The sequence below is a fragment of the Arabidopsis thaliana genome, chromosome 3 (assembly GCF_000001735.4).
Source record: "Arabidopsis thaliana chromosome 3, partial sequence".
In the NCBI taxonomy this organism is placed as follows: Eukaryota; Viridiplantae; Streptophyta; class Magnoliopsida; order Brassicales; family Brassicaceae; genus Arabidopsis; species Arabidopsis thaliana.
Genome location: NC_003074.8, coordinates 18,834,863 through 18,858,625, shown reverse-complemented (window position 1 = coordinate 18,858,625; position 23,763 = coordinate 18,834,863). Strand labels below are relative to the sequence as shown.

The window sequence follows — 23,763 nt, the reverse complement described above, 5'->3', positions numbered from 1 at the left end:
ATATTTTTATGTAATTTTATTGTTTCTAAACTCAAATCTCATAGCATCTTACAAAACGATGTCATGCATGTTAAGAAAAAAGAAAAAAAAGAACTTGAGCATTAATGTGGTTGCGATATGTCAACTATTTTAAGTTTTTAACTAATTGTACACTTCAAAGAATAAATAGGAGATATTTTTTTCATTCGAGTTTAATCAAATTATGCTGTGTAGCAAACTAGCAATCTTAGATGTAAAGATTCAATTGGGGTAAACTCAGTGTTTTGTTCTTTAATAGAAATATATCTAGAATGAAGATTTTTTGGTAGGAAATAATTGAATAATTGTTAGAGGAACAAACTGAATTAGATATAGATTTTGTAGAATAAATTATAAAACGTTGTAAAGTTAGTTTTAATTTGTTTTGTCTAGTTATTACGTTTTCAAAACACTAAACCGTAAAAGCTGAATGAATCGCAATCACGTTTTTCAAAAATGAAAACATGAATGAGATATATACTCTCTCTATTTCTTATTATTTTATTATTTAGAAAAAAATTGTTTTAAGAAAATTAATTTTTTAAATTTTGTATGCAATATTAATTGGTTATTAATGATGAATATCAACCTTCAAAATAAATAATTTAATATTATTGGTTTAGAATTAATAAAAAATATAAATTACAAAAAATAATATATTAATAATCAGTTTTTGATATATATTTTTTTAGTATGTATGTTTTCTCTAAAAAAACATAAATATTAAAAAATAGAGAAAATACTATTTATCCCGAAAACTAATTCAAAACTAGAGATGACTTATTATTTTAAAATGAGGGAAAATATCAAGATGACGAGGACCTAGACTGCGATAAGTCAAATAACATTAAATGTTTGAGCAAATTGCAACATCATTTTAGCAAATTTCAACGTTACAGCAGTGGCATGGTTCAAGCATCTAAGTATATAGTAATACATTTTGCTGACATAATTCACGAAATTTATAAAACTCAACCTTTTTTTTTTGAATTCTATACTTAATAAAGATATAACTATTACATCATTTATGAAATTCATAAAGAGACGTTTATTTGAGAATGTGATCAAGCATGTAGAAAACTCTCTTTCTCTTTTTTTTTTTCTTTTTCTGAACTGAATATACAATTTATTCAACCCCAAAAACCAACGTTTTTACATCAAGTGCATATTTTTTTTTTAAAAAGATAATAATACAAAGATTTAGCTTCTTGTACAGTACTTCAGTATTTATCTAACATTTTTATCTCATAACTCGTATCGATGATGGCCTGTTTCGAATTTGTTTAGCGATGTGTTTGTCAGTTTAATAAGTACAAGAAACTCATCTAAGAATCTTTATGTATACATGACATGACATACTATATATGATGCATTATGGCCTATGAGCTAGTAATTCACATATATACATATACAAGTCGGAAGCTTACCATTATTATCTTCTGGTCGACGCATTCAACATTTTTATCATTCACGCGACAACTTATGTGGTCAATTCTTTTCTATATAAATAAATACACGATATGGATGCAATTAACTTAGATACATTTACACTTCCATGTTTATATTTACTTTTCTTGTAAAACGATTAAAGCTGGTATATGATATCAAAAATAAAACAAAAAAAATGAAAGTGATATATAGATAAGACTTTAAAGATACTTACAAATGAGTTATAAAGTCTTTTGGTTCTATATATTCAACTCACTTGCAACTATGAGAGAGTAAACCGACACAATAACAACAACAACAACAACAAAAAAAAAAAAAAAAAAGGCCAACGTTCAGTGATCTAGGCTATGAAGATTACAAAACCACATGTGGCCATGTTCGCTAGCCCCGGAATGGGCCACATCATCCCGGTGATCGAGCTCGGAAAACGCTTAGCTGGTTCCCACGGCTTCGATGTCACCATTTTCGTCCTTGAAACCGACGCAGCCTCAGCTCAATCTCAATTCCTTAACTCACCAGGCTGCGACGCGGCCCTTGTTGATATCGTTGGCCTCCCAACGCCCGATATCTCCGGTTTAGTCGACCCATCAGCCTTTTTTGGGATCAAGCTCTTGGTCATGATGCGTGAGACCATTCCTACCATCCGGTCAAAGATAGAGGAGATGCAACACAAACCAACGGCTCTGATCGTAGACTTGTTTGGTTTGGACGCGATACCGCTCGGTGGTGAGTTCAACATGTTGACTTATATCTTCATCGCTTCAAACGCACGTTTTCTCGCGGTGGCTTTGTTTTTCCCAACGTTGGACAAAGACATGGAAGAAGAGCACATAATCAAGAAGCAACCTATGGTTATGCCTGGATGTGAACCGGTTCGGTTTGAAGATACACTTGAAACATTCCTTGACCCAAACAGCCAACTCTACCGGGAATTTGTTCCTTTCGGTTCGGTTTTCCCAACGTGTGATGGTATTATTGTGAATACATGGGATGATATGGAGCCCAAAACTTTGAAATCTCTTCAAGACCCAAAGCTCTTGGGTCGAATTGCTGGTGTACCGGTTTATCCAATTGGTCCTTTGTCTAGACCGGTTGATCCATCTAAAACTAATCATCCGGTTTTGGATTGGTTAAACAAACAGCCGGACGAGTCGGTACTTTACATTTCATTTGGAAGCGGTGGCTCTCTCTCGGCTAAACAACTAACCGAATTGGCTTGGGGACTTGAGATGAGTCAGCAACGGTTCGTTTGGGTGGTTCGACCCCCGGTGGACGGTTCAGCTTGCAGTGCATATTTATCCGCTAACAGTGGTAAAATACGAGACGGTACACCTGATTATCTCCCGGAAGGTTTTGTTAGCCGGACTCATGAGAGAGGCTTTATGGTCTCTTCTTGGGCTCCCCAAGCGGAGATCTTGGCCCACCAAGCCGTAGGTGGGTTTCTAACTCACTGCGGTTGGAATTCGATTCTCGAGAGCGTCGTTGGTGGCGTTCCGATGATCGCGTGGCCACTTTTTGCGGAGCAGATGATGAACGCGACACTCCTCAACGAAGAGCTTGGCGTTGCCGTCCGCTCTAAGAAACTACCGTCGGAGGGAGTGATTACGAGGGCGGAGATCGAGGCGTTGGTGAGAAAGATCATGGTGGAGGAGGAAGGTGCTGAGATGAGAAAGAAGATAAAGAAGCTGAAAGAGACCGCTGCCGAATCGCTGAGTTGCGACGGTGGAGTGGCGCATGAATCGTTGTCAAGAATCGCCGACGAGAGCGAGCATCTTTTGGAGCGTGTCAGGTGCATGGCACGTGGTGCCTAGGAACGCTTACCGTTTATAGTATGTTACTTATAAACTGCGTGTCGTTTTACCCTTTTGGGTATCTTGTATTATATAGTTTCCGAGTCTTGGTTGCCACATGGTATCACGTGGTTTTGTTTTGGTCAATGCTAGTCCCTATCAGTAATGTATTTTACAATGTAAAATAAATAATTAGTGTTTAATTTGTATAATAAGTAGCTCCTTTTTTAATTGCTAAGTCTTCGGTTATTTAACGGTAACAAATATGGTTGTATATGATTAATATTTAATACTTGACGTCAATATGAAACGGTGAATTAAAATCATGATTCATGAGTATAGGAATCTGATGATATACAAAATCATTATGATGATGATAATCGCATTAGTTATATTCTCACCAAAAAAATTGCATTAGTTATATATGAAGATTTTTTTAATTAGCTAATCATTACTAATCTCCTTAGGAAATTCAAATTGTATATATGATTCTCTCTTATTGACTTGGTTTGGAACACGCAGCTAAAGTGATCTTCGACTATAACTTTTTAATTCAATCATTTTTTTTTTCAATTCTTTTTCCACTATTTGTTATTCCAGTTCTTCTCATTTTTTCAGAGTATTTCTATATATGTGTAAACCGTCCTTTTTTTGGGGGGGTCAAACTCTAACTGTTGTAAACCGTCGTTTTTCTGTTGAAACATTACAAAAAAAAAAAAAAAAAAAACTCGTTACAATCTTCGTAAAAATTATAAGAATTTAAAACGTAACAAAGGAAATAAGGAACAGGACCAGCCTTAAATTGTAAAACATATTTTCACAGCTTTTGTATATTGTAAAACACTAGTCTCCTTTTTACTGAACAACTAATGCTTTGAAAAACTAGTTTTTGTGGGTGAAAGTAATATACAATACTGATGGGTTTCTAAATCTTGACCCAAACTAACCCATATTAAGTTATTAACTATTAAGTCTTGTTTCCGTTACAACGATCGAATAGTATTTAAAATTAGGAGGAAAGAAGTCTAAATGTATTTTTCGTTTGAGTTCTTATTTCTTAAGGTAGAAAATTTTAGTACTCATCTTTATAATTTTGAAGTCCTCTCTTCTTCAATACGCAGGGTTGTGTCTCTTCCCTAAAATCACAATTCTTTCATATATACACAATACACATATCCAACTTGTATTAGCATGACTGCATGAGCTCTTCTATATCCTAGACGTACATTGTGGGATTTAGATATGCACTCCACCAAGTCTATGGCATAAATTGGATATGTGATACAACATAGACGTGAAAGTTTGAAAACATTTCGCCATGATATCGCAATTGAGATGTCTTACTTGGTTGCGAAACAAAGCAAGATTACTATGGACTATGATGCTTGAATGATTATTTTATCCAATCTTTAATAATAAAAATAGAAGAAAATTCACTACATACATTATAAAGTATTAGGTAGGGGCTAGACTTACAAGATGTATCGGCACATAATTTCTTAGCTAACTAAAGAAAACAAAAACTATTAGTGAATCTATTATTTTTAATACTTATGATCATAGAACACTTTAAAAAAATAAATATTTATCGCCTTCATTCTAACTGTGTCACCTTCTATTTTATCATTAAAATTATTGGCGATACAAATAAATACATTAATATATATATATATATATTTTATAAAATAAAAAAATAGAAATTGAAAAATAATGTAGTTTTTCCAATTTTACCATTTTTTCTCGTGGTATACATTTGTGCACGTCATGCATAAAGTTTTTTTTCTTCTAAAAGAGTTGCATATTTACATATCGGGTCCACAATGTATATGTATAGTCAGTATAGAGTAACGGTTATATGAAAAATTAAAAAGAAAGGTGTTAAACATATTTATGAAAAAATTTACTTAAAGATAAGATTACAAGAAAATCATGACATATGGTGGTGAATAAATTATAAAAAAAAAAGTTACTTAAAGAGATAAGGTTAGTAACAAAACCATGTCATGCAATTCATGCTAATTGGGTAAACAATACTTTCCCTTCTTTTACCATTAATTGTCAATTAATATACATGAAACAAAATTCAGTTTTTCCTCTCCCACATAACCATCCAGTTTTAGACTACATACAGAATTACAGAATTACCACCCACATTTGTAGTACTATAAATAGGTACAACTCTTCCTCTTTCACTCATCATCCTTAGTCCTCACTCACTTCCATTCTTCAAAATGATATCTCGAATGATTTTCAGAAACTATCCTTCTCACAATGAGTCCGACGACGAGCCATTCCATTTCAGTATCAGCAGAGAATTGCTTCTCGACCGAAACGATGTCGTAGTGGGAGAGATGATTGGAGAAGGAGCTTACTCCATCGTCTACAAAGGATTGTGTGTTTCATCTCTCGCTATATTATATTGATGAATTCAAATGCGTTTAATCAGTTTAATCATCACTAAGTTTTCATATGTTCTCTATCATGATTTATAGGCTAAGAAACCAATTTCCCGTGGCGGTGAAGATCATGGATCCGAGTACAACTTCCGCTGTAACCAAAGCGCACAAAAAAACGTTTCAAAAGGAAGTTCTGTTACTATCCAAGATGAAACATGACAACATTGTGAAGGTGAAAATTGAGAAATATATATTTATATTGGTGGTTTCAATATTAATGTTATAATAATGACATATTAAACATGTTTTTTTTTTTTGAAAAGTAAAGTAAAATAAATAAACATGATTATTGATGATGTATATATAGTTTGTTGGAGCTTGCATAGAACCACAATTGATTATAGTTACCGAACTCGTTGAAGGCGGCACTCTACAGAGGTTCATGCACTCTCGTCCGGGTCCTCTTGACCTAAAGATGTCACTAAGCTTTGCTTTGGATATTTCACGAGCCATGGAGTTTGTGCACTCAAATGGCATCATTCACCGTGATTTAAATCCAAGTAAACAATAAACATGCGCCAATTTTTACTCAGTATTTCTTGTAAACAGAGAAACAAAATTTGATAATTTGGTGTGTTTTGTGTAGGGAATTTGTTGGTAACCGGTGATCTGAAACATGTGAAATTGGCTGACTTTGGAATTGCAAGAGAAGAAACTAGAGGTGGCATGACCTGTGAGGCTGGCACCTCTAAATGGATGGCTCCTGAGGTAGTGATCATTTTGAGCTTAGTTTTCTATTTCGAAACATATAAACTAAATATTTTCTGTTCCGTAACCACAGGTGTATAGCCCTGAGCCGCTGAGAGTTGGGGAGAAGAAGGAATATGACCATAAGGCTGATATTTACAGCTTTGCCATAGTATTATGGCAGCTGGTTACGAACGAAGAACCATTCCCTGACGTGCCTAATAGCCTCTTTGTTCCCTATCTTGTTAGCCAAGTAAAGTCAAACATCAACTTTTTTTTGATAAAAACACATCATCCTTTTTAACTTAAAAGGAATAAGGTTTTAAAATGTTGGATATCTTTTTATTACAGGGTCGGAGACCAATACTTACGAAGACTCCCGACGTGTTTGTCCCAATCGTTGAATCATGTTGGGCACAAGACCCGGATGCGCGTCCGGAATTTAAAGAGATTTCGGTTATGCTGACAAACTTGCTAAGAAGAATGAGCTCAGACAGTAGCATTGGCACAACACTACCGGATGGGGAAGCTTATGAAGGTGAGATGGAGGAATCAGAGAACTCTCCTCTTCTTCAAGAGCATTTTTGCAAGGTGAAGAAACCTAAGGAGAAGAAGAAGAAGAAGAAACTGGTGAAGATGAGATTTCCTTTCTTTAAGAAGTTCAAGGTTTGGTTGTACAACTACAAGCCATGATTATTTTTTGTGTCTTTCCATAAAAATAAAAAATGGAAAGTTGGTGGATTTAAGGAAAGACAAGACTGAAGATTCTGTTAGTGTTTGTTCTTTCTTTCTTCTTTGTGTTTTCTTGTTATTTTTTCTGTTTTTTTTTTTGTGAGGAAATTTTTCCTAAAGCAATGAATTCTCGTTCTTCTTTTCATGGACATTTCAACTATTTTTGTTTATACAGAAAATATATCCTTGTTGTAACTATATAGAGTATGTACTGACTAAATCTCAAGTTGGTTTTGGTAAATGTAACATTTTCTATTAGAAATGATAATCATAGTTGAAATGTAACGTTTTCTGAATGTGCACCCTCCTTTAACATTCTCTAACATTTTCTAGTTGAAATGTCTAACATTTAAAGGAGGGTGCACATTGTGTAGGTATATACAGATATGTCTATTCGAAAACCCTACATTTATGATAATTATAGTGATATTTGTTGAAACCAAATTTTAGTTCTACTTTTTGGTTTTTGCCGATGTTAAATTTGAATGCGATCATCATACCAGCACTAATGCACATATTACATCAAAACTTTGGATTTAAACATATTTGGACGAGAATAATACTTAAATGGGTGATCTTCAGAAAGTTCATGTATTGCATTCTACTTAAAAGTTTTAGGAAAGAAAAAATGATGTTGAATAAAAGATTGAATGCAGTTTTGATTGAGACTTTTATAAAGAACAAGTTTTTTTTTCTATTATTAACGTAATTAAAGTTTAGTTAAGAACTAAAAAGGTTGATTTTTATTGTGGTAGTCGTAATATTGACATTTTAATAAAATAGAAAATAGTACGATATGATTATATATATCGTTTAATGTATAATAATTTAATTTATGATATTGAGACCGTTATATTTCAAAAATTATATTATAAAAGGTATGTTAACTGAATATTGAATAAAACCATTAGTAAGTAGATCGTTTAGTATTTTTTCTATTTATGTCATCGATCGTTAAATATTATTTATTTTTATTTGGTAGCGATCTTTTTCAATTTAAGTTCGCTACTTTATATTTTCTCACAAAAATTATTGGCGATGAAAATATATTTTTTCTTAATATATATATACAATTTTTTCCGAGGTATTGACCTGTAGCTACTCAGCTCAAATCTAATCATATTTTCCCCGAGATATTCTTCAAAGCCGATTCACAATAAGTTGGGACGCCCATCATCATCCAACTACAAGGTTCCACCCACCCAATTCTCCCCAAGTCCCTTCTTAGGTATACGTTTGATCTCACTTTGCGTAGTATATGGAGGGAAAGAAATGGATGAATATGCAGAGACCTCCCATCTCAGCTCAAAAGCTCACCCACATTATTGACAAAAGTGTATGAAACAAGCTCAAAATCATTCAAACGCAAAGTACCTATGAAAGTGGTCTCTACTATTGGTTTCAAACTCATGGCAACTGCCAACTAGGCCATAGAATTCTGTTGGTATATCTTCCAGAAACATTTATGATAAAACAGTTTTTTGGTTGACTATAATTTTACATTGCACTAAATATATATATCATTTTATCTTTGTCTTACCCATTTTTATTTAACAAATTGGATAGAAACTGAAGTCCTAACTCTTAAGTATTATTTGTGAAAAAAACTCCTAAATAGTGTTAGAAGCAAAATAGAATATATATTTTTCAAATTTTAGATAAGTTTAGTTTCCGTATAGAGTCCATATTTATATAGTATGGTTAAATACAAAAAGGAAAAATGAGCTGTTAAACATATATGCAAAAAATTACTTAAAAGATAAGATTCTGAGAAACCCATTACATGTGGTGGTGAATAAATAAATAAATTACATTTAAGAGATAAGAATTACTTTTAGATTTTTCCTATATTTTCCCATTCAAGTTATAATTGTCAATTAATACATAACAATATCTTTCTTTGTTTATGCCCTCTAAAATACAATTCTTGAAATTACTTAAGTAGCCCCAAACTCAGCACTGCTATTTCTATATAACCCAAACACTTTCACAGTCTTCCTCACTCATCTTCCTCACTCAGCACTATGATTTCTACTCATCAAAAGTACAAGCGAGCTCCAACCATGGCCATTTCTCCGACGATGATGCTTAATGCGAACTACCCTTTTTTCATGTCAGCGTTTGGCTCAGATGACAATAATGATGAGTCTGATAACCAGTTCGATTTCAATATCAGCAGAGAGTTGCTTCTCAACCCTAAAGACATCATGAGGGGAGAGATGATTGGAGAAGGAGGCAACTCCATCGTTTACAAAGGCCGGTGTGTTTCATCACTCTCTCTCTCTTTTTAAGATTTTATGTATTTATGTTTCTTATAAATCTTTTGAAAAAAAAATCATTAGGTTTTGTCCAAATAAAATTTGCTGATTTCTAGTTTCATTTCAGTTTTTTTTTTTAATTCTTAATATCCGAAACAACTGTAAAACTTTATTCAGGCAATAACTATATGTGAAGTTTTGGTGAGGCAACCTAACTTAATAGAAATCTATGTAAAAAGGCAATCATTAGATCTACATCTACTCCATAGTTTATTTTTGAGTGAATTAATTAATCTGATGTTGCATAGAAACCATTAATAGAAAAATCGGAATTAATCTCATAAGATGAAGTGTTTTTGGCTTTTGTGCTAATCAAAAGTTTCATATATTTTCTCTAATGATTTATAGACTCAAAAACATTGTTCCTGTGGCGGTGAAGATAGTGCAGCCGGGTAAAACATCTGCTGTAAGCATTCAGGACAAACAACAGTTTCAAAAGGAGGTTCTGGTACTATCCTCGATGAAACATGAAAACATTGTCAGGGTAAAAATGAAAATAATAAATCATTTGATGTTTCAAACAAAAATAAATAATTTGGTGTTTTATAATATTAATGTTACGATAATGAGTAATAAATATTTTGGTGTTTTCAACATTAATTGTACAGTTTGTTGGAGCTTGCATAGAGCCACAATTGATGATAGTTACCGAACTCGTAAGAGGTGGTACTCTTCAGAGGTTCATGTTGAACTCTCGCCCGAGTCCTCTTGATCTCAAGGTGTCACTAAGCTTTGCTTTGGACATTTCTCGAGCCATGGAGTATTTGCACTCAAAAGGCATCATTCACCGTGACCTAAATCCAAGTAAATATACTCCATTTTACACATCATCATGTCTTGTAGCATCATGTCTTGTAGATAGTGAAACAAATTAATTGTTTGTTATCCGTGTTTGAGTAGGGAATGTTTTGGTAACTGGTGATATGAAACATGTGAAGTTGGCTGATTTTGGACTTGCAAGAGAAAAGACTCTTGGTGGCATGACTTGTGAGGCGGGCACGTACCGTTGGATGGCTCCAGAGGTAATGATTCTTTCTAGACTAAATATTTGACTAGAACATATCATGATTAATGATTGTATGTTTTGTATCCACAGGTATGCAGCCGTGAGCCACTCCGAATTGGGGAGAAAAAACACTACGACCAGAAAATCGATGTGTATAGCTTCGCACTGATTTTCTGGTCCTTGCTCACAAACAAAACACCTTTCAGTGAGATACCTAGCATTTCTATTCCCTATTTTGTGAACCAGGTAAAAGTTATATACATATCAACAATTTTTACTTAATGGAGAAGATTTTAACATGATGAATCTTTTTTTTTCTTTCAGGGCAAGAGACCAAGCCTATCGAATATTCCTGATGAGGTCGTCCCCATATTAGAATGTTGTTGGGCAGCGGACTCAAAGACTCGTCTCGAATTCAAAGATATTACAATCTCACTGGAAAGCTTGCTAAAAAGATTCTGCTCAGAGAGAAGTAATAATGAGATAACGATCACCGAAGATGAAGCTTATGATGATGAGATAGAGGAATTGGAGACCACTTGGCTGCTTCCAAAGCGCTATATCAAGCTGAAGAAACCTAAGAAGATCAAGCAGAACGTGATGAAGAAGATACTTCCTTTCTTCAAGAAGTTCATTTCTTCAAAGTGGTGAGATGCATATGATCACTTTTTGTGCTTACCCATAGAAAGTTGACAGATTTAAGAAAAGACTGTTTGTTCTATTTTCTTGTTGTTTTTGTTGTTTTAATAAATGCATTCTCATCCTTCTTTAATGATCTTTTCATGGAAACTTCAACTATATTTTATGTAATATCGTTGTAGTAAACTATCCGATAAGACCATTTTCGTTGGTGAGAGATCTATTGAAATTTTTTAAATAAATTCCCCATATCTAGTGATTTAATTTTATAACCAGATAAAAGTACATACATAGAAATCTGTAAATATATACATTTAGAGCATTCCATTGGTGAAAGACTCTTTCAAATCTCTCATTAATATTTTTCAAGATATAATAAATTTATACAAGGATTTTTCGATTCAAAGAAAGACTACACATTAATTCTCAATAACTTCAATCTTTTAATTACGTATCCATTTTATAAAATTCGTTTGAGCCTTATATATATACTAAATTTGGGCCATTACCGTTGAGCCCAATTCCCCTTTTTTTGGTTTGTTTTAATTTAATGACGTACGGAGCAAATACACTTTCACCACCTTCTCTTCAAAGTCAAACTTCCAAATCTACACTCATCATCACCGTTTGGTATGAAATCGAAGCAGAATCTCACTTTAATCTATCTGTCTTTTTTATTCTGCTTCATGCGTTAGCTTTTGGTTTTTCTTCTCTTCATGGTTACTCTTTGAGTTTGTTATAGGGTTGTGTTTGCTTCGATGGGTATTTGTATTATTGTTGGTTTTGTAGTAATCATCACATATACATCTTTGTTTGAATCTGAAAGGTTTTTCAGTCTATAGAAGTTGTTTCCATATATGGATAGGATTAGTAATCTGTCTGATGATTTGCTTTTGAAGATTGTTTCATCACTTCCTACCAAAGATGTTGTCGTCACAATGCTTTTGTCAAAACGTTGGAAGTTTCTTTGGATGATGGTTCCAAAGCTTCGTTTTGATGATGAGTTTGAACTTGAGCCTTCCTATTACGGGAGATTTCTCAAGTATGTAGACAAATCAATGGTGTTGAATAGAGCTCAGGTTCTAGAAACAGTGAAGTTCAACGTTGGTCCTTGTTGTAGCTCTGAAGATATAGCAACATGGATCAGAATCGGAATGGTTCGCAATATGCGTGAACTTGAAATATCACATTGTGAAGGATATTTCAGGGAACATAGGTCAATCAAACTACCAAAGAGTCTTTATACATATGAAAAACTCGAGGTCTTGAAACTCGCTTCCACGGTAGTTCTGAATGTTCCTATCGATGTTTGTTTTCCATCCTTGAAATCATTACACCTTGTGTGTGTAGAGTACAAAACCAAAAAGTCTCACCGCAGGCTTTTGTCGGGTTGTCCTGTTCTTGAAGAGTTGGTGTTGGACAAATCTTATAACAGTTTCCATGTGCGGTCTTTCTATGTAGAAATACCTACTTTACAGAGCTTATCTATTCTTGATACATCTGGAGAACTGTACGGTGACTTTACGTTTGTGGTCAATGCCCCAGCTTTGAAGTACTTCAACTTTGTAGACTTCTATGGCGACTTGTGCTTGAGAGATAATATGCCTGAGGTGGTTGATGTGAATATTAAAGTCATTTACAGAAATCCCAAGAAGCTATTGGGACCTCTTAAATCAGTCAAGCGTCTCTCTTTATGTTTATCTCCTTCGACGACGGTACGTAACCAAAACCAAACCTATGTTTTCTTGTGATACACGACATTTGTATTGTGCTTATGTTTCCGAGAATCTCTATGCAGCTTCATAACCATATGGAGTTCTATCAGCTTGTTCATTTGGAGTTATGTGGAGACGCTCTAATGTGGTGGGATCTACTTACTTGGATGCTCCAAAGTTCTCCTAAACTACAAGTTCTCAAGATCTACGAAGTAAACATTTTACATGACCTAATACATTCTGTTTCTTTATTGGATTGTCTCACTTTCTTAAGTTATTAATTTAAGGTTCTAATAGATTATAATTTGTTGTTCTTTTAGTGCAAGTGTGAGGAACATGATTACTTAGACGATCCAATAGAAGAACATTGGGAAGAACCAAGTTCAGTTCCTCAATGTTTGTTGTTCCATCTCAATATTTTCGAGTGGAAATATTACAACGCAGGAGATGAAGAGAAAAAAGTAGTGGCGTACATTCTAAAGAATGCAAGACAGTTAAAGACTGCAACTTTCTCTGCCGCTTCATATTTGTATCCGAAGGAAGAGCGTTCGCGGGAACTCAATGAGTTGGTTTATATGGCTAGAGCTTCAAGCTCATGTCAGCTTCTATTGGATTGAGAAAATAATGTAGTAGTCTTCTTGCCTGTACATGTGCTTCAAAGAAAACTAGAAGCATTTGGTTTGAAAGTTGGATGTGTTGGAAAACTCTTATTGCTTTTGCTTTTATCTTTTTTTACTAAATTTTCTTTTTATATACTCTATTAGATGATTCGACCATCATCAGAGTGCTAAATGCGTAGTGAAATTCTTCCCAGAAGACCATCACATTGCCTAATCCGAGTTTGAAATGGCTTTCTAACAAATATAAGGACTCAAGAGATAGTCGGAGCGCCTATTATCGGATTACCTTATAAGCTGATTAGGCCGAAGTCTAGACTAATCGACCACAATATATAAAACTTTGTTAATGGACAACATTAGATTTTGTAATTAGAGGGTATTTGGTTTTCAAAGTTACAATCACTAAAAAGCTTCGAAATTTAACAAGTGATTGTCAAAAATAAAACAACTATTATAATAATCGTTCTTCGTATCATCTAATTCAGTAAACTACTAGCATTTGACTCCTGCTATACAGGGACAACATTGTTTTAAATTATATTTGTTATAACTCTTAACTAAGATTTTTAAAATAAAGCAGACAACATAAATATACAATAAATTTATTATCATTGACTGAAGAATATACAAAGATTAAGAAAAATATATAAAGAAGGTACAACTTTTCTACCCAATGAATCAATTGCGATAGACAGTAACTAACAAATCAAGAGTTTAGAAATATAAGAGAGTATAAATACGAAAATTATGCTGGGTATATACATGTCCGCTTATTTCATCATTAGCTCCAACCAATTGTAATGTGTTCTTCTTCTCATCATCAGTAATTCAGTTTACAAACATTCGTTGACACCCAAAGCTTGGAAGTCTAAAAAAAAATGTAAAATGTGAACAAGTAAGTAAGTACATGACGCAGACGCTACCTTTGAAACAATATCAAAGATATTGCAGATATAAAGAAGTAAAATAAGAGATGACTTTAAAATTGAAGTATTTGTATTAATACAAAAAAGAAATTGTAGATATAAAGAAGTAAAATAAGAGATGAAAGAAGAATAGTAAAAAGTATGAGAATTAATTTACCATTAAAAAAACATTTGAGCTTCGATTAAGATATTAAACTCACCCTTGTTTTAAGGCAACTGTTCAGATGAGAAACCAAAATTTGTCGTTGTTCCTTGAGTGTTTGTGAGACGGGAGAATCATAGGCATTGATTGTATTAAAGAATAATCCTATGGAAAAAAGGAGATGTATGAGAGAAATCGAATTCAGTCAAATAAAGCAGAAACAAAGCAAAAACAAAAAAAAAAGCCATAGAAATCTAGAAGAAGGATATATGATTTTCGGATCTATGGAGAATTCTATATATATAAAACAAAATTACAAACAGAAATAGAAGATGGTAAATTGATTCATTGAGATGAACAAAGTACCTGATTTCTGAGTAATCGATTAATGATGTTGAGAAACCCATCTTTGAGATTTTACACAGTAGTCATGGAGTTTTTGGAAGAGAGAAAGTGGAGATGTGGAGATCGTGGGGATGAAAGAGAAAATCGTTTGAGAAAAAAACAAAGTTAAATAAAAACGACACATAAAAATCCTGCGTGAAAATGAAAGAATAAAAAAATAGTAATAAGCTGATGTGTCAATCACTAAATGCATCACTTACTGGAAAAGTGACTGCTGATTTAGTATATTTAGATATATTGAGAAACTTTGGGCCTAAACTGAGATAAATGGGCTTATAAATTATGGCCTAAGCCCCCAAGTAACGATGGCCTATTTTCATTAACGTAATGGGTCGTATTAGGAGATTGTAAACGGCTTAGTGTTGTCCTGTCGTGATAATAACACGTCACTATATCGATTATCAATAATGGTCCTACGATACGATTGGCACAGCAAAAAAATCTATTGTCCGAATCTCTTTCTTCTTTTTGTCTATCGAATATCTAATCAAATCAAATGTCAAATTCGAAAGGTAAAAAATTTCAATATTCCACCGAAAATTTTAACAAAAAAACAAATGGGACCCTATTATTCAAGATTTGGAAAGAGTTTCTATATAAAGAAGTAAATCTCACTCTCTTTACCTATTCCGATTAAGGAAACGAAAGCAAAACAATTCCATTTATTGCATTTGTGAAGGAATTTATTAGATAAGAAGAGTAAATCATCATCACTCGTCACTAAAGATTTCTTTGCGTTTAAGAAATCGAAATTAGGTAAATCAGAATAATTAACTAATTGCATATATATTAAATAGTGAACCCTTTCTTTCAAAGGGAAGTTTTCAAATTCTCACACTAACCTATTGAACAAGAACATCTAAAACCCTCTCAAACACATTCATTTACTCTACTTATGATTTTCTTCTACTAATGTCTTTCCCTGAAAACTCTCCTGATCCAAATGTTGTTGCCATATCGATGCCGGTTCCTCCTCCGACTAGAGTAGATAGTCCGTTACTTGGACCATTTCCGTTACCAACCGCTCTACCTAAACCGAGGAAGTCTAATGTCGTTTGTTTCGGACCAAACACCGATGAATTCCCCATCATAAGCTCTTTTAAACCCGAGCTGCTTTCGCCACCACAAGGCAGTCCTAATCCTAGTCCATGAGGGACTATTGCGTCTATAGAAGTTGAAGTGGATGAAACTATCCCTAACCCGTGAAGCAATGAACCTCCTGAAGAAGCTGCTCCCATTTGAGCTGCTTTTTGAAGTAAAGCGGTTGCTGACATCGCGGGCTGAGCGTGGAACCGGTTTGACCCAAGAAAGGATGATCCATGACTTGTTGAAAGACCCAAAGAGATAGGTTCAATGGACGAAGATGACGCGAAAAGACTCTTCGAAGAAGACGATGTTGTGTATATACTTGGAGAAGCCGAGGAAGATTCGAATAAGCCTGCGAAAACACCGTTGCTTGTAACAACATTTAAACTGGTCGGTTTTGGAGCTTCTTGAACGATTTCAGGAGGGGTTTTTGGAGATTCTGTAGATCATAAGAGTCATTAGTCGTTTACATAAAGTTTGATACTTTTTGAATTGAAAAAATAAACTGTAAACAAACAAAAAGCAAATCAATCATATCTTTGATTTGTTTATCATAAAGAACCAATCAGCCATTGAACAACTATTAAACTTACCAAACGAATTATGTTCTTAATCAAGTAACAGATAAAATAATACGACACTACGGACAAAACATCTAACTAAACTCCAAGAACACCACCGACCATTAACAGAGATTACCTTAGCCATCTTCATTTTCAGCTTAAAACAAAGAAATATAGCGACAAAAATGAATCCAAAAACACCAAAAAATTCCCAATCTAGAACACTACAAGAGACTCTTTACCTGATTGCTTAATTGTTAAAGTCGAGGAGGATTTGATTTTAGCAGACTCAGTATCCACCGGAGCAGGAACCGGGTTGGGTACCGGGTTTTTCCGGGTCAAAATTTCAGGATTCTGTTTCTTACTCTGACTATGATGACTTCTCGCATTTTCTTCAGCCAAAGCATCACAAAAAGCTCTATGCGTTATAAAACTATCCCTCCTGCAAACAAAAATCACTCAAAACTTAGATTGTTGAATTTTGAATTTTTTCTTATGTATGATCAAAAAAGGCAAACACTTTACCTAGAAAACAGAGTACCACAATCACATTTATACTCTTTAGTACCACAAATCTTGGAATGAGCTTTCCAATCAGATTGAACAGCGTATTTCTTAGAACATTTATCACATTTCCACTTCTTCTCACCATGTTTCCGACAAAAGTGTTTCTTGATTCCAGTTAGATCTCCTAAAGCACGTGAAGGGTCGTGATGAACACAACTAACTTCAGGACAAACATAGACTTTTTTCTTCACTTCTTTGTTTGATTTCTGACGAAGCTTCCATGGTAAATTGTGTCCACGACGATGAAGTTGAAGATTCTGGTCTCTTTGAAACCCTTTGTTACAGATTTCACAAACAAATCTGTTTGTTGCTAGTAATGTTTTTGGTGATAAAGCTATAACTTCTGACTCTGGATCTGTATAAAAAGGACAAAACTTTAACAAAAATTGAGAAATTTTGAGTTATAATAAAGTTTGGATTTTTGAAGTTTACCAGGCATGCCAGGGAGGTTACGTTTCTTCTTTCCGGTGGAGTTTGGAAGTGGGTTTTGGTTTCCGGTGGATGAGATTGAAACACTTGCTTCACCGGAAACTGTGGAGGAGTTATCTAAATCTACCGGCATCTTTTTTTTTAGTCTCACTCTGTTTTTTTTTGTTTCTTACTGATTCTTAAATATGTGAAAAAGAGTTAAGAATGAAATAAATGAAGAAAAAAAAATCAGCTCATTTTTTTCGTCAACCAAGTTTCAACCTTTAGGGTTTTGTTTTTTACTCGTTTCTATAATTCTCCTCCGTTGTTTCAGCTACCAGTCAATCTGCTTTTCGTAAAAAATCTCTTTTTTTGCTACCTACTTTTTCTGATAACAACGATTGAAATTTAAAGCAAAACCAAAAAAATTACATTTAAAGACCAAAACTTCTTCTACTGATAAGAGAGCTGAGATTCCACCGGAGAGTTACGCCGTCGGAAAGAGACAGAGAAGAAGAAATAAGGCGTCTCGTGAGATTTCGTGTGAAAGAAAGAAAAAAAGCTAAGAACCTTTTTTTTTTTGGGTGGTGGCTCTTTGGTTGTTCCGAGACAAAGGAACCTTTCTTTCTTCTTCTGTCTCTCTCTTTCTCTCTATTGGCACAATTATTATTATTTTTCTCTTTTATCGATTTACAACTTTTCAACATTTTGGATATTTTAAAAAGATTTTGAATTTTTTTAAATAATTTTTTTGAGCTATTTAAAAAGAAATATTTTGTCGATCCTTGTGGGGTTCGAGTGTTTTCAAGTATATCTATCTTGATTTTGGACTCCCATATAAAAAATATCAATCTCATTGTCTCTCTCTTTCTAATAATCTAATTATCTACTCATTTTTGCCTTATGAAGTTAGTAGATAAAGTAGTTTTATGTCATCGACGATTTCTTATATATGGGAATTCATATCAAGTCTTATTATCCATAGTCATGTCACATAATCAACTAACCAAATACTGATATGACCGTTATGTTACAATAAAAATACAAATTTAGTAGAATGAGAGTAAACTACTAAAATGATGAAATAACTTTGCAAGTGAAACGAGGAGTTAAAAAGATTAATTGTCGTTTGTCTTTAAGCGAAGACAGTGGAGGATTTACCGTCACGTTGTCGGACCAAACATCTCCGTTAAAAAAAAAAAATTTCCATAATCGTCGATAAAACAAGAAAAGAGAAGAGAAACAATTACGGAAATTTTGAAATTACGGTTGGTTTTGTCGTCTATCGATTCCATGGTATCAATAAAAATTTCTGATAACCATGCTAGTACACATTTAATGCAATTGATCGTGTTATTTGTTGACCTTGACCTTTTTGTGTATCTACAAATTACGTGTGTCGTATAACATCTTGCGTACAATAATTATCATCTTTTTCATAATATAGTTGTTTATAAGATTGGATTGATATTATTTCTTGCTTTTTGGCAATTGATTAAAGGATAAATGCAACTTTTATGTAATTATATATCCAGCAAAAACAAGCGTTTGACTACATAAATATAATTGTCTTATTTCTTTTTTTACTGTCTTATAAAATGTTTATTTTGATGACCTTCAAAAAAACAACATTATTTTTAGGCGTAACAGGGTCCCTCAAGAATCCAGAACACTATTTAGCCAGCCTAGAAATTCCATTTCCTGAAATAAAGTTTCCAGCACTATCTAGCAATCAAATTAAAGAACTAATAACTTTTGCTCCTAGTATTGTAGTATTAGTAATAGATGGGAATGCAAATATACTAAGCGATAATCCAAATGCTACTTTAAAAAGTGATTAACAAAATATTTGCATGCACGGACATTGCTGGGCCGAAGTCTTGATATCCCAAGCAGGGCCCATTCAAGTTTATATTATTCCATTTCTTTTGTAGGTAGTGCATTTTCTTCCGTGGAAAGCCCTCGTAATGAATAACGAGTTATCTTGGTCCAAACAAATAAAAATGAAGAACAAGTTTGTCCAAGTGAGGAAAAACGTGGCACTGAAGGTATTCAAGTCGGTCACTGTTTACATACTCCTCAAAAATTGCTTCGATTTTGTGTAAGGATCTTGTTGATTTAGCATCTTAAACATCGCCATTCGTATTCGATCACATATGTTTGGAAATGTGAAAATAAAAAAAAATAAAAAAAACTATAATTACTTTAAGTGTAGTATCAATTATCAAATCATGATCTTTTTATTTTCTTGAAGCATACAATCATATTAATATATGGATATTCATAATTAACATGTATTAAGAGTCTAATGTAACGGGAACATCGATGATAATATTACTTTTGTCGAGGATGATACTAGCTTAACATGGCTATGATATCAACTAACGTAACTAACGCTTCTAACAATAGACTAGTACTTTGTTGATTTGAACAAAAATTAGATAATCATAATCGAGACAAATATACATTACATAACGAGTTCATTGGTTCGAGAATCATATAGTGTCTATGCCAAACCGATGAATACGACGACGATTTAAAAAAAACTAACGCTAAATCAATCATTCATAGTAACTTTGTTGACATTGCATATGGTGGAAGAATATTAGTAATTGTTGTCTATAACCGATACGCGACAAATTACCATCGACGGGTGAAATAAAGATGGGTCAACGAGGTTGATTTTCAAGGTTTGGGGATTTTATATTGATTAATTAACTTTCTATTCCAAACCAATTTGAAAACCGGAATTACTTTATTTATTTATTTATCATGGACTAGTAGATCCAATTCCAACCATCTACTGCTTGCAGTTGACTATTAATAACTTTAAAAGTTTCGAAACATTTTAAGCAGCCATGAGACTTAACATTTTTATATGGTTTCTTACTGACAAAAACGGCTATATTGTTTCTTAAAAACAATACAAGTGCAATAATTTATATATGCCAAGAGAGTTAAAATCATTCTACTGGCAACGTTTACCTAGAATCTCAATTATCAATTGCCAAGTTTCGAACACATGTAGATATAAATTTCTAATGTTGACTACGTAAAACTCTTTCTTGATTCCTCTTTTTTTTCTTGTTTCTTTTAATTATTTATTTTTCTCTTTTAATATACAAATGTAGATGTATACATAAGTTACAATGATTCTCTATATTCGATCGACAAAAACTATTTCGAGTCAAATTTCCCAATAGAGCTTTAAATCACATATTGACTCAAATGGTTTAACACGTTAAAATGATCTAGACTTGTAACAAAAAAAAAGAGCTTAGTGAACCATGTTGAATTACTTTTTACCAAACATACAATTTGGGAGAATTATATGTGTTTCAATTTCTAATGATCCACTAATGTTTTTGTAGATTTGATAATTCATCTTTGACAAAAAAAAAAAAAAGGCCGATAATGGCGTTTTTGGTAAATATGTCAAACAAAGGGGTCCACTATTAGTTGCACACAACAGAGACGTGTCGAAATTGTCCAGATCCAAATCCTCCTTACGTCCTTCTACACAACCAAAACAAAACAATTCAATCAACACCTTCCATTACGCCACGTCATCGATCCTAAACACTTTAATCCAACGGTTTATCAACACGTTAAATAATTCACACAAAATTCTCCAAAACAACCCACCCGTCCCCACTTTTTAACCCGACCCGAACCGAATTTCCCCAATCAATTAAGAGCCCAACAAAGAACAAAACAATGTTAGGTTTTCGTCTTCCTCACGAGGTTTTAGTGGCGACTGGTGGTGACCGTACAAATTAGGTTTTTCCGGTAGAGAAATTTTTCAAAAGAGAGAGTTTTTGATTCTGGGTTCTTCAAATCATCTCTTACCCTTCATCGATATTCATCAATTTCTTCTGTTTTAACCCTCTTTTTCCCCTTTCTTCGCTCTGTTGTGATACCTTCTTCTCAGCGAGTTTCGAAGCTGTTCTCTGTTTTCAGAGAGAAGGTGTGTTGTGAGCTTTAAGGTGGGTTTGGTTTTGATGGATGAGATTTGGGAAAGAGCTGTAGAAGCGGCTCTAGATGGTCAAACAGATAGGTTAGCTACACGAACGCTAACACTTGATGGTGCTGTGAAATGCGTTCAGGGACGTTTACCACCACCTAGTGTTCTCGAGAAGTTTCAGAATCTTCAGCATCTTTCTGTAGCTAACATCGGTGTTTCTTCTCTGGAACAGTTTCCTAGACTTGGTAATTTACAGAAGCTAATCTTATCTGATAATCGGATCACTGTTGGTTTAGAGTTTCTTGTTGAAGCTGGGCTTGATTCGTTCTGTGATTTGGATTTATCTAATAACCGGATCCAGTTTGTTGAGGATCTAGCTCCTTTGGCGGAGTTGAAGCTTGTGTCTCTTGATCTGTATGAGTGTCCTGTGACTAGGCTTAAGGATTATCGATCTAGGGTTTTTGGGTTGATTAAAACTTTGAAGTATTTAGATAAGACTGATGCTGAAGGGAATGAGAGGCCTGAGTCTGATGATGAAGATGATGAGGAAGATGAAGAGGATGAAGAAGAAGAAGAGGAAGGTGATGAGGAGGATCCTGGAAGTGGGGAGATTGATGGAGATGAAAGAGCAGAGGCTCCTCGGATGAGTAATGGCCATAGTGAAAGGGTAGATGGTGTTGTTGATGTTGATGAGGATGAAGAGAGTGATGCTGAGGATGATGAGTCAGAGCAGGCTACTGGAGTGAACGGGACGAGTTATCGGGCTAATGGATTCCGTCTTGAAGCTGTTAATGGGGAAGAAGTAAGGGAAGATGATGGGGATGATAGTGAGTCTGGTGAGGAGGAAGTAGGGGAAGATAATGATGTGGTTGAGGTTCATGAGATTGAAGATAGTGAGAATGAGGAAGATGGGGTTGATGATGAAGAAGATGATGAAGAGGATGAGGAGGAAGAGGAAGTTGATAATGCTGATCGTGGTCTTGGTGGGTCAGGGAGCACAAGCAGGTTGATGAACGCAGGAGAGATTGATGGGCATGAACAAGGAGATGACGATGAAGATGGTGATGGCGAGACTGGGGAAGATGACCAAGGGGTTGAGGATGATGGAGAGTTTGCGGATGAAGATGATGATGTTGAAGAGGAGGTGACACTTTGTACTTCAAACATTATGTTTTGAGATATGAATGTTGTGCTTGGGTTTCACTAATTTTCTTGTTTTTTTCACTGGTTTGTAGTTGCGGCAGATAGGTGGTGATAGACTTACTACTTCATTTTGATAAATTTTTGTGCCTAAGTTCACTGTCTTGCTGCTATTCAGAGATCGATATTAGAACTTTGGTGATTGATGGAGGACATATAAGAGGGGACTTTAGTATCGTCTCTAATTTTGCTACCGGTTTAGAATACTAGTCTGGTCTTGCATTGTTTTGTTTGCTGCATAAAATATCAGGTTAGATTTACGAAGTACCCTGTCGTGTTAACCATAAGGTATCATGTTAGACAACCAAAGCCAAACTTGACTCTCTTTTTTTTTTTTTGTGATGGAATGCTTCCATGCGTGAAGTTATGATTTGTCAAATTGTTGCTTTGTGTTTAGTGCTAACCTAGTATTTGATGAATTTGATAGGATGAAGAATCTGGTGAAGGGTACCTTGTTCAGCCAGTTTCTCAAGTGGAAGATCATGATGCTGTGGGTAATGACATCGAGCCGATCAATGAGGACAATGATCCAGATGAAGAAGAAGAAGTCGAAGATGACCTGCCAATTCCTGACCAGTCCTTGGCTTCATCATCTCGCCCAAAGAGAAAACGAGATGACGATGATGACGGTGAGGATGATGACGATGATGATGAGGAACGTTGAACATACAGATCAGAATCTCTAGTTTGATGAGTTTTAGATGGAAAAGAAGCTCGGCTCCTTCTTGATTCAGGCGGCTATATCTGAATGTTCAAATGTCAGTTATGGTCAGGCTGGTAGATTTTCAAATGACGGTTACTCAGCTTGGATTTACCGCCCTTTTAGAAACCCCACTTTATGGAGGGAAAGAAAAACACAAAAAAACACAAAGGAAGAGTTTCGAGACCTTGTTTCTCTGTTAGAGGGTCTTGTAAGAATGCTTATGTGGATAAATCTTTTGAGTTATATCGTCTTTTGTTTTACATCCATTACACTTACACATGTCGTATCATTATTGGTCAGGATGGTTTTGCTAGGATTGTCGTAGTGTGTGTGATGCACTAAGATCAAACGGTCGTCAAGGCTCTCCTT

The 23,763-nt window shown here is 34.3% G+C and overlaps 6 protein-coding genes and 1 non-coding gene across 7 annotated transcripts; 6 read left to right on the top strand and 1 right to left on the bottom strand.

Moving 5' to 3' along the window:
• The first annotated feature begins 1,585 nt into the window (after positions 1-1,585).
• UGT72E1 (UDP-glucosyl transferase 72E1) lies at positions 1,586-3,583 on the top strand. The gene has a single exon (NM_114934.2). It carries the CDS (start codon positions 1,815-1,817, stop codon positions 3,276-3,278), a length of 1,464 nt encoding a protein of 487 aa, NP_566938.1. The 5' UTR covers positions 1,586-1,814; the 3' UTR covers positions 3,279-3,583.
• A 1,905-nt stretch (positions 3,584-5,488) lies between these two features.
• AT3G50730 (Protein kinase superfamily protein) lies at positions 5,489-7,093 on the top strand (the record flags this gene model as incomplete). Its single annotated transcript, NM_114933.2, has 6 exons — positions 5,489-5,649; positions 5,750-5,885; positions 6,021-6,213; positions 6,300-6,424; positions 6,495-6,653; positions 6,752-7,093. 6 exons carry the CDS (start codon positions 5,489-5,491, stop codon positions 7,091-7,093), a joined length of 1,116 nt encoding a protein of 371 aa, NP_190642.2.
• Positions 7,094-9,195: 2,102 nt separating this feature from the next.
• On the top strand, positions 9,196-11,107 carry AT3G50720 (Protein kinase superfamily protein; the record flags this gene model as incomplete). Its single annotated transcript, NM_114932.1, has 6 exons — positions 9,196-9,392; positions 9,799-9,934; positions 10,059-10,254; positions 10,351-10,472; positions 10,547-10,702; positions 10,781-11,107. The coding sequence occupies 6 exons, from the start codon at positions 9,196-9,198 to the stop codon at positions 11,105-11,107; spliced, it is 1,134 nt and encodes a 377-aa protein (NP_190641.1).
• A 613-nt stretch (positions 11,108-11,720) lies between these two features.
• AT3G50710 (F-box/RNI-like/FBD-like domains-containing protein) lies at positions 11,721-13,503 on the top strand. Its single transcript, NM_114931.2, has 3 exons — positions 11,721-12,810; positions 12,894-13,022; positions 13,131-13,503. Exons 1-3 carry the CDS (start codon positions 11,953-11,955, stop codon positions 13,425-13,427), a joined length of 1,284 nt encoding a protein of 427 aa, NP_190640.1. The 5' UTR covers positions 11,721-11,952; the 3' UTR covers positions 13,428-13,503.
• Positions 13,504-14,902: 1,399 nt separating this feature from the next.
• Positions 14,903-14,977, top strand: MIR8167c. Its single transcript, NR_141397.1, has one exon. It is a non-coding gene; the product is annotated as a microRNA ath-MIR8167c precursor (primary transcript).
• Positions 14,978-15,572: 595 nt separating this feature from the next.
• IDD2 (indeterminate(ID)-domain 2) lies at positions 15,573-18,215 on the bottom strand. The gene is made up of 4 exons (NM_114930.6): positions 17,552-18,215; positions 17,078-17,474; positions 16,795-16,994; positions 15,573-16,428 (listed from the first exon to the last, which is right to left on the bottom strand). The coding sequence occupies exons 1-4, from the start codon at positions 17,679-17,681 to the stop codon at positions 15,797-15,799; spliced, it is 1,359 nt and encodes a 452-aa protein (NP_190639.1). The 5' UTR covers positions 17,682-18,215; the 3' UTR covers positions 15,573-15,796.
• Positions 18,216-21,230: 3,015 nt separating this feature from the next.
• On the top strand, positions 21,231-23,699 carry AT3G50690 (Leucine-rich repeat (LRR) family protein). Its single transcript, NM_114929.3, has 2 exons — positions 21,231-22,635; positions 23,119-23,699. Exons 1-2 carry the CDS (start codon positions 21,529-21,531, stop codon positions 23,353-23,355), a joined length of 1,344 nt encoding a protein of 447 aa, NP_190638.1. The 5' UTR covers positions 21,231-21,528; the 3' UTR covers positions 23,356-23,699.
• The last annotated feature ends 64 nt before the right edge of the window (positions 23,700-23,763 follow it).

Bases quoted from the DNA above. Each gene is read 5' to 3' on its own strand.
- UGT72E1 (NM_114934.2), top strand. From the start codon at position 1,815: ATGAAGATTACAAAACCACATGTGGCCATGTTCGCTAGCCCCGGAATG.
- AT3G50710 (NM_114931.2), top strand. From the start codon at position 11,953: ATGGATAGGATTAGTAATCTGTCTGATGATTTGCTTTTGAAGATTGTT. The intron at 12,811-12,893 runs GTACGTAACCAA...ATCTCTATGCAG, and splicing joins GTTTATCTCCTTCGACGACG to CTTCATAACCATATGGAGTT. The intron at 13,023-13,130 runs GTAAACATTTTA...TTGTTCTTTTAG, and splicing joins AAGTTCTCAAGATCTACGAA to TGCAAGTGTGAGGAACATGA.
- IDD2 (NM_114930.6), bottom strand. From the start codon at position 17,681: ATGCCGGTAGATTTAGATAACTCCTCCACAGTTTCCGGTGAAGCAAGT. The intron at 16,995-17,077 runs GTAAAGTGTTTG...TTTTGTTTGCAG, and splicing joins TGTGGTACTCTGTTTTCTAG to GAGGGATAGTTTTATAACGC. The intron at 16,429-16,794 runs GTAAAGAGTCTC...TATGATCTACAG, and splicing joins TTTAACAATTAAGCAATCAG to AATCTCCAAAAACCCCTCCT.
- AT3G50690 (NM_114929.3), top strand. From the start codon at position 21,529: ATGGATGAGATTTGGGAAAGAGCTGTAGAAGCGGCTCTAGATGGTCAA. The intron at 22,636-23,118 runs GTGACACTTTGT...TGAATTTGATAG, and splicing joins ATGATGATGTTGAAGAGGAG to GATGAAGAATCTGGTGAAGG.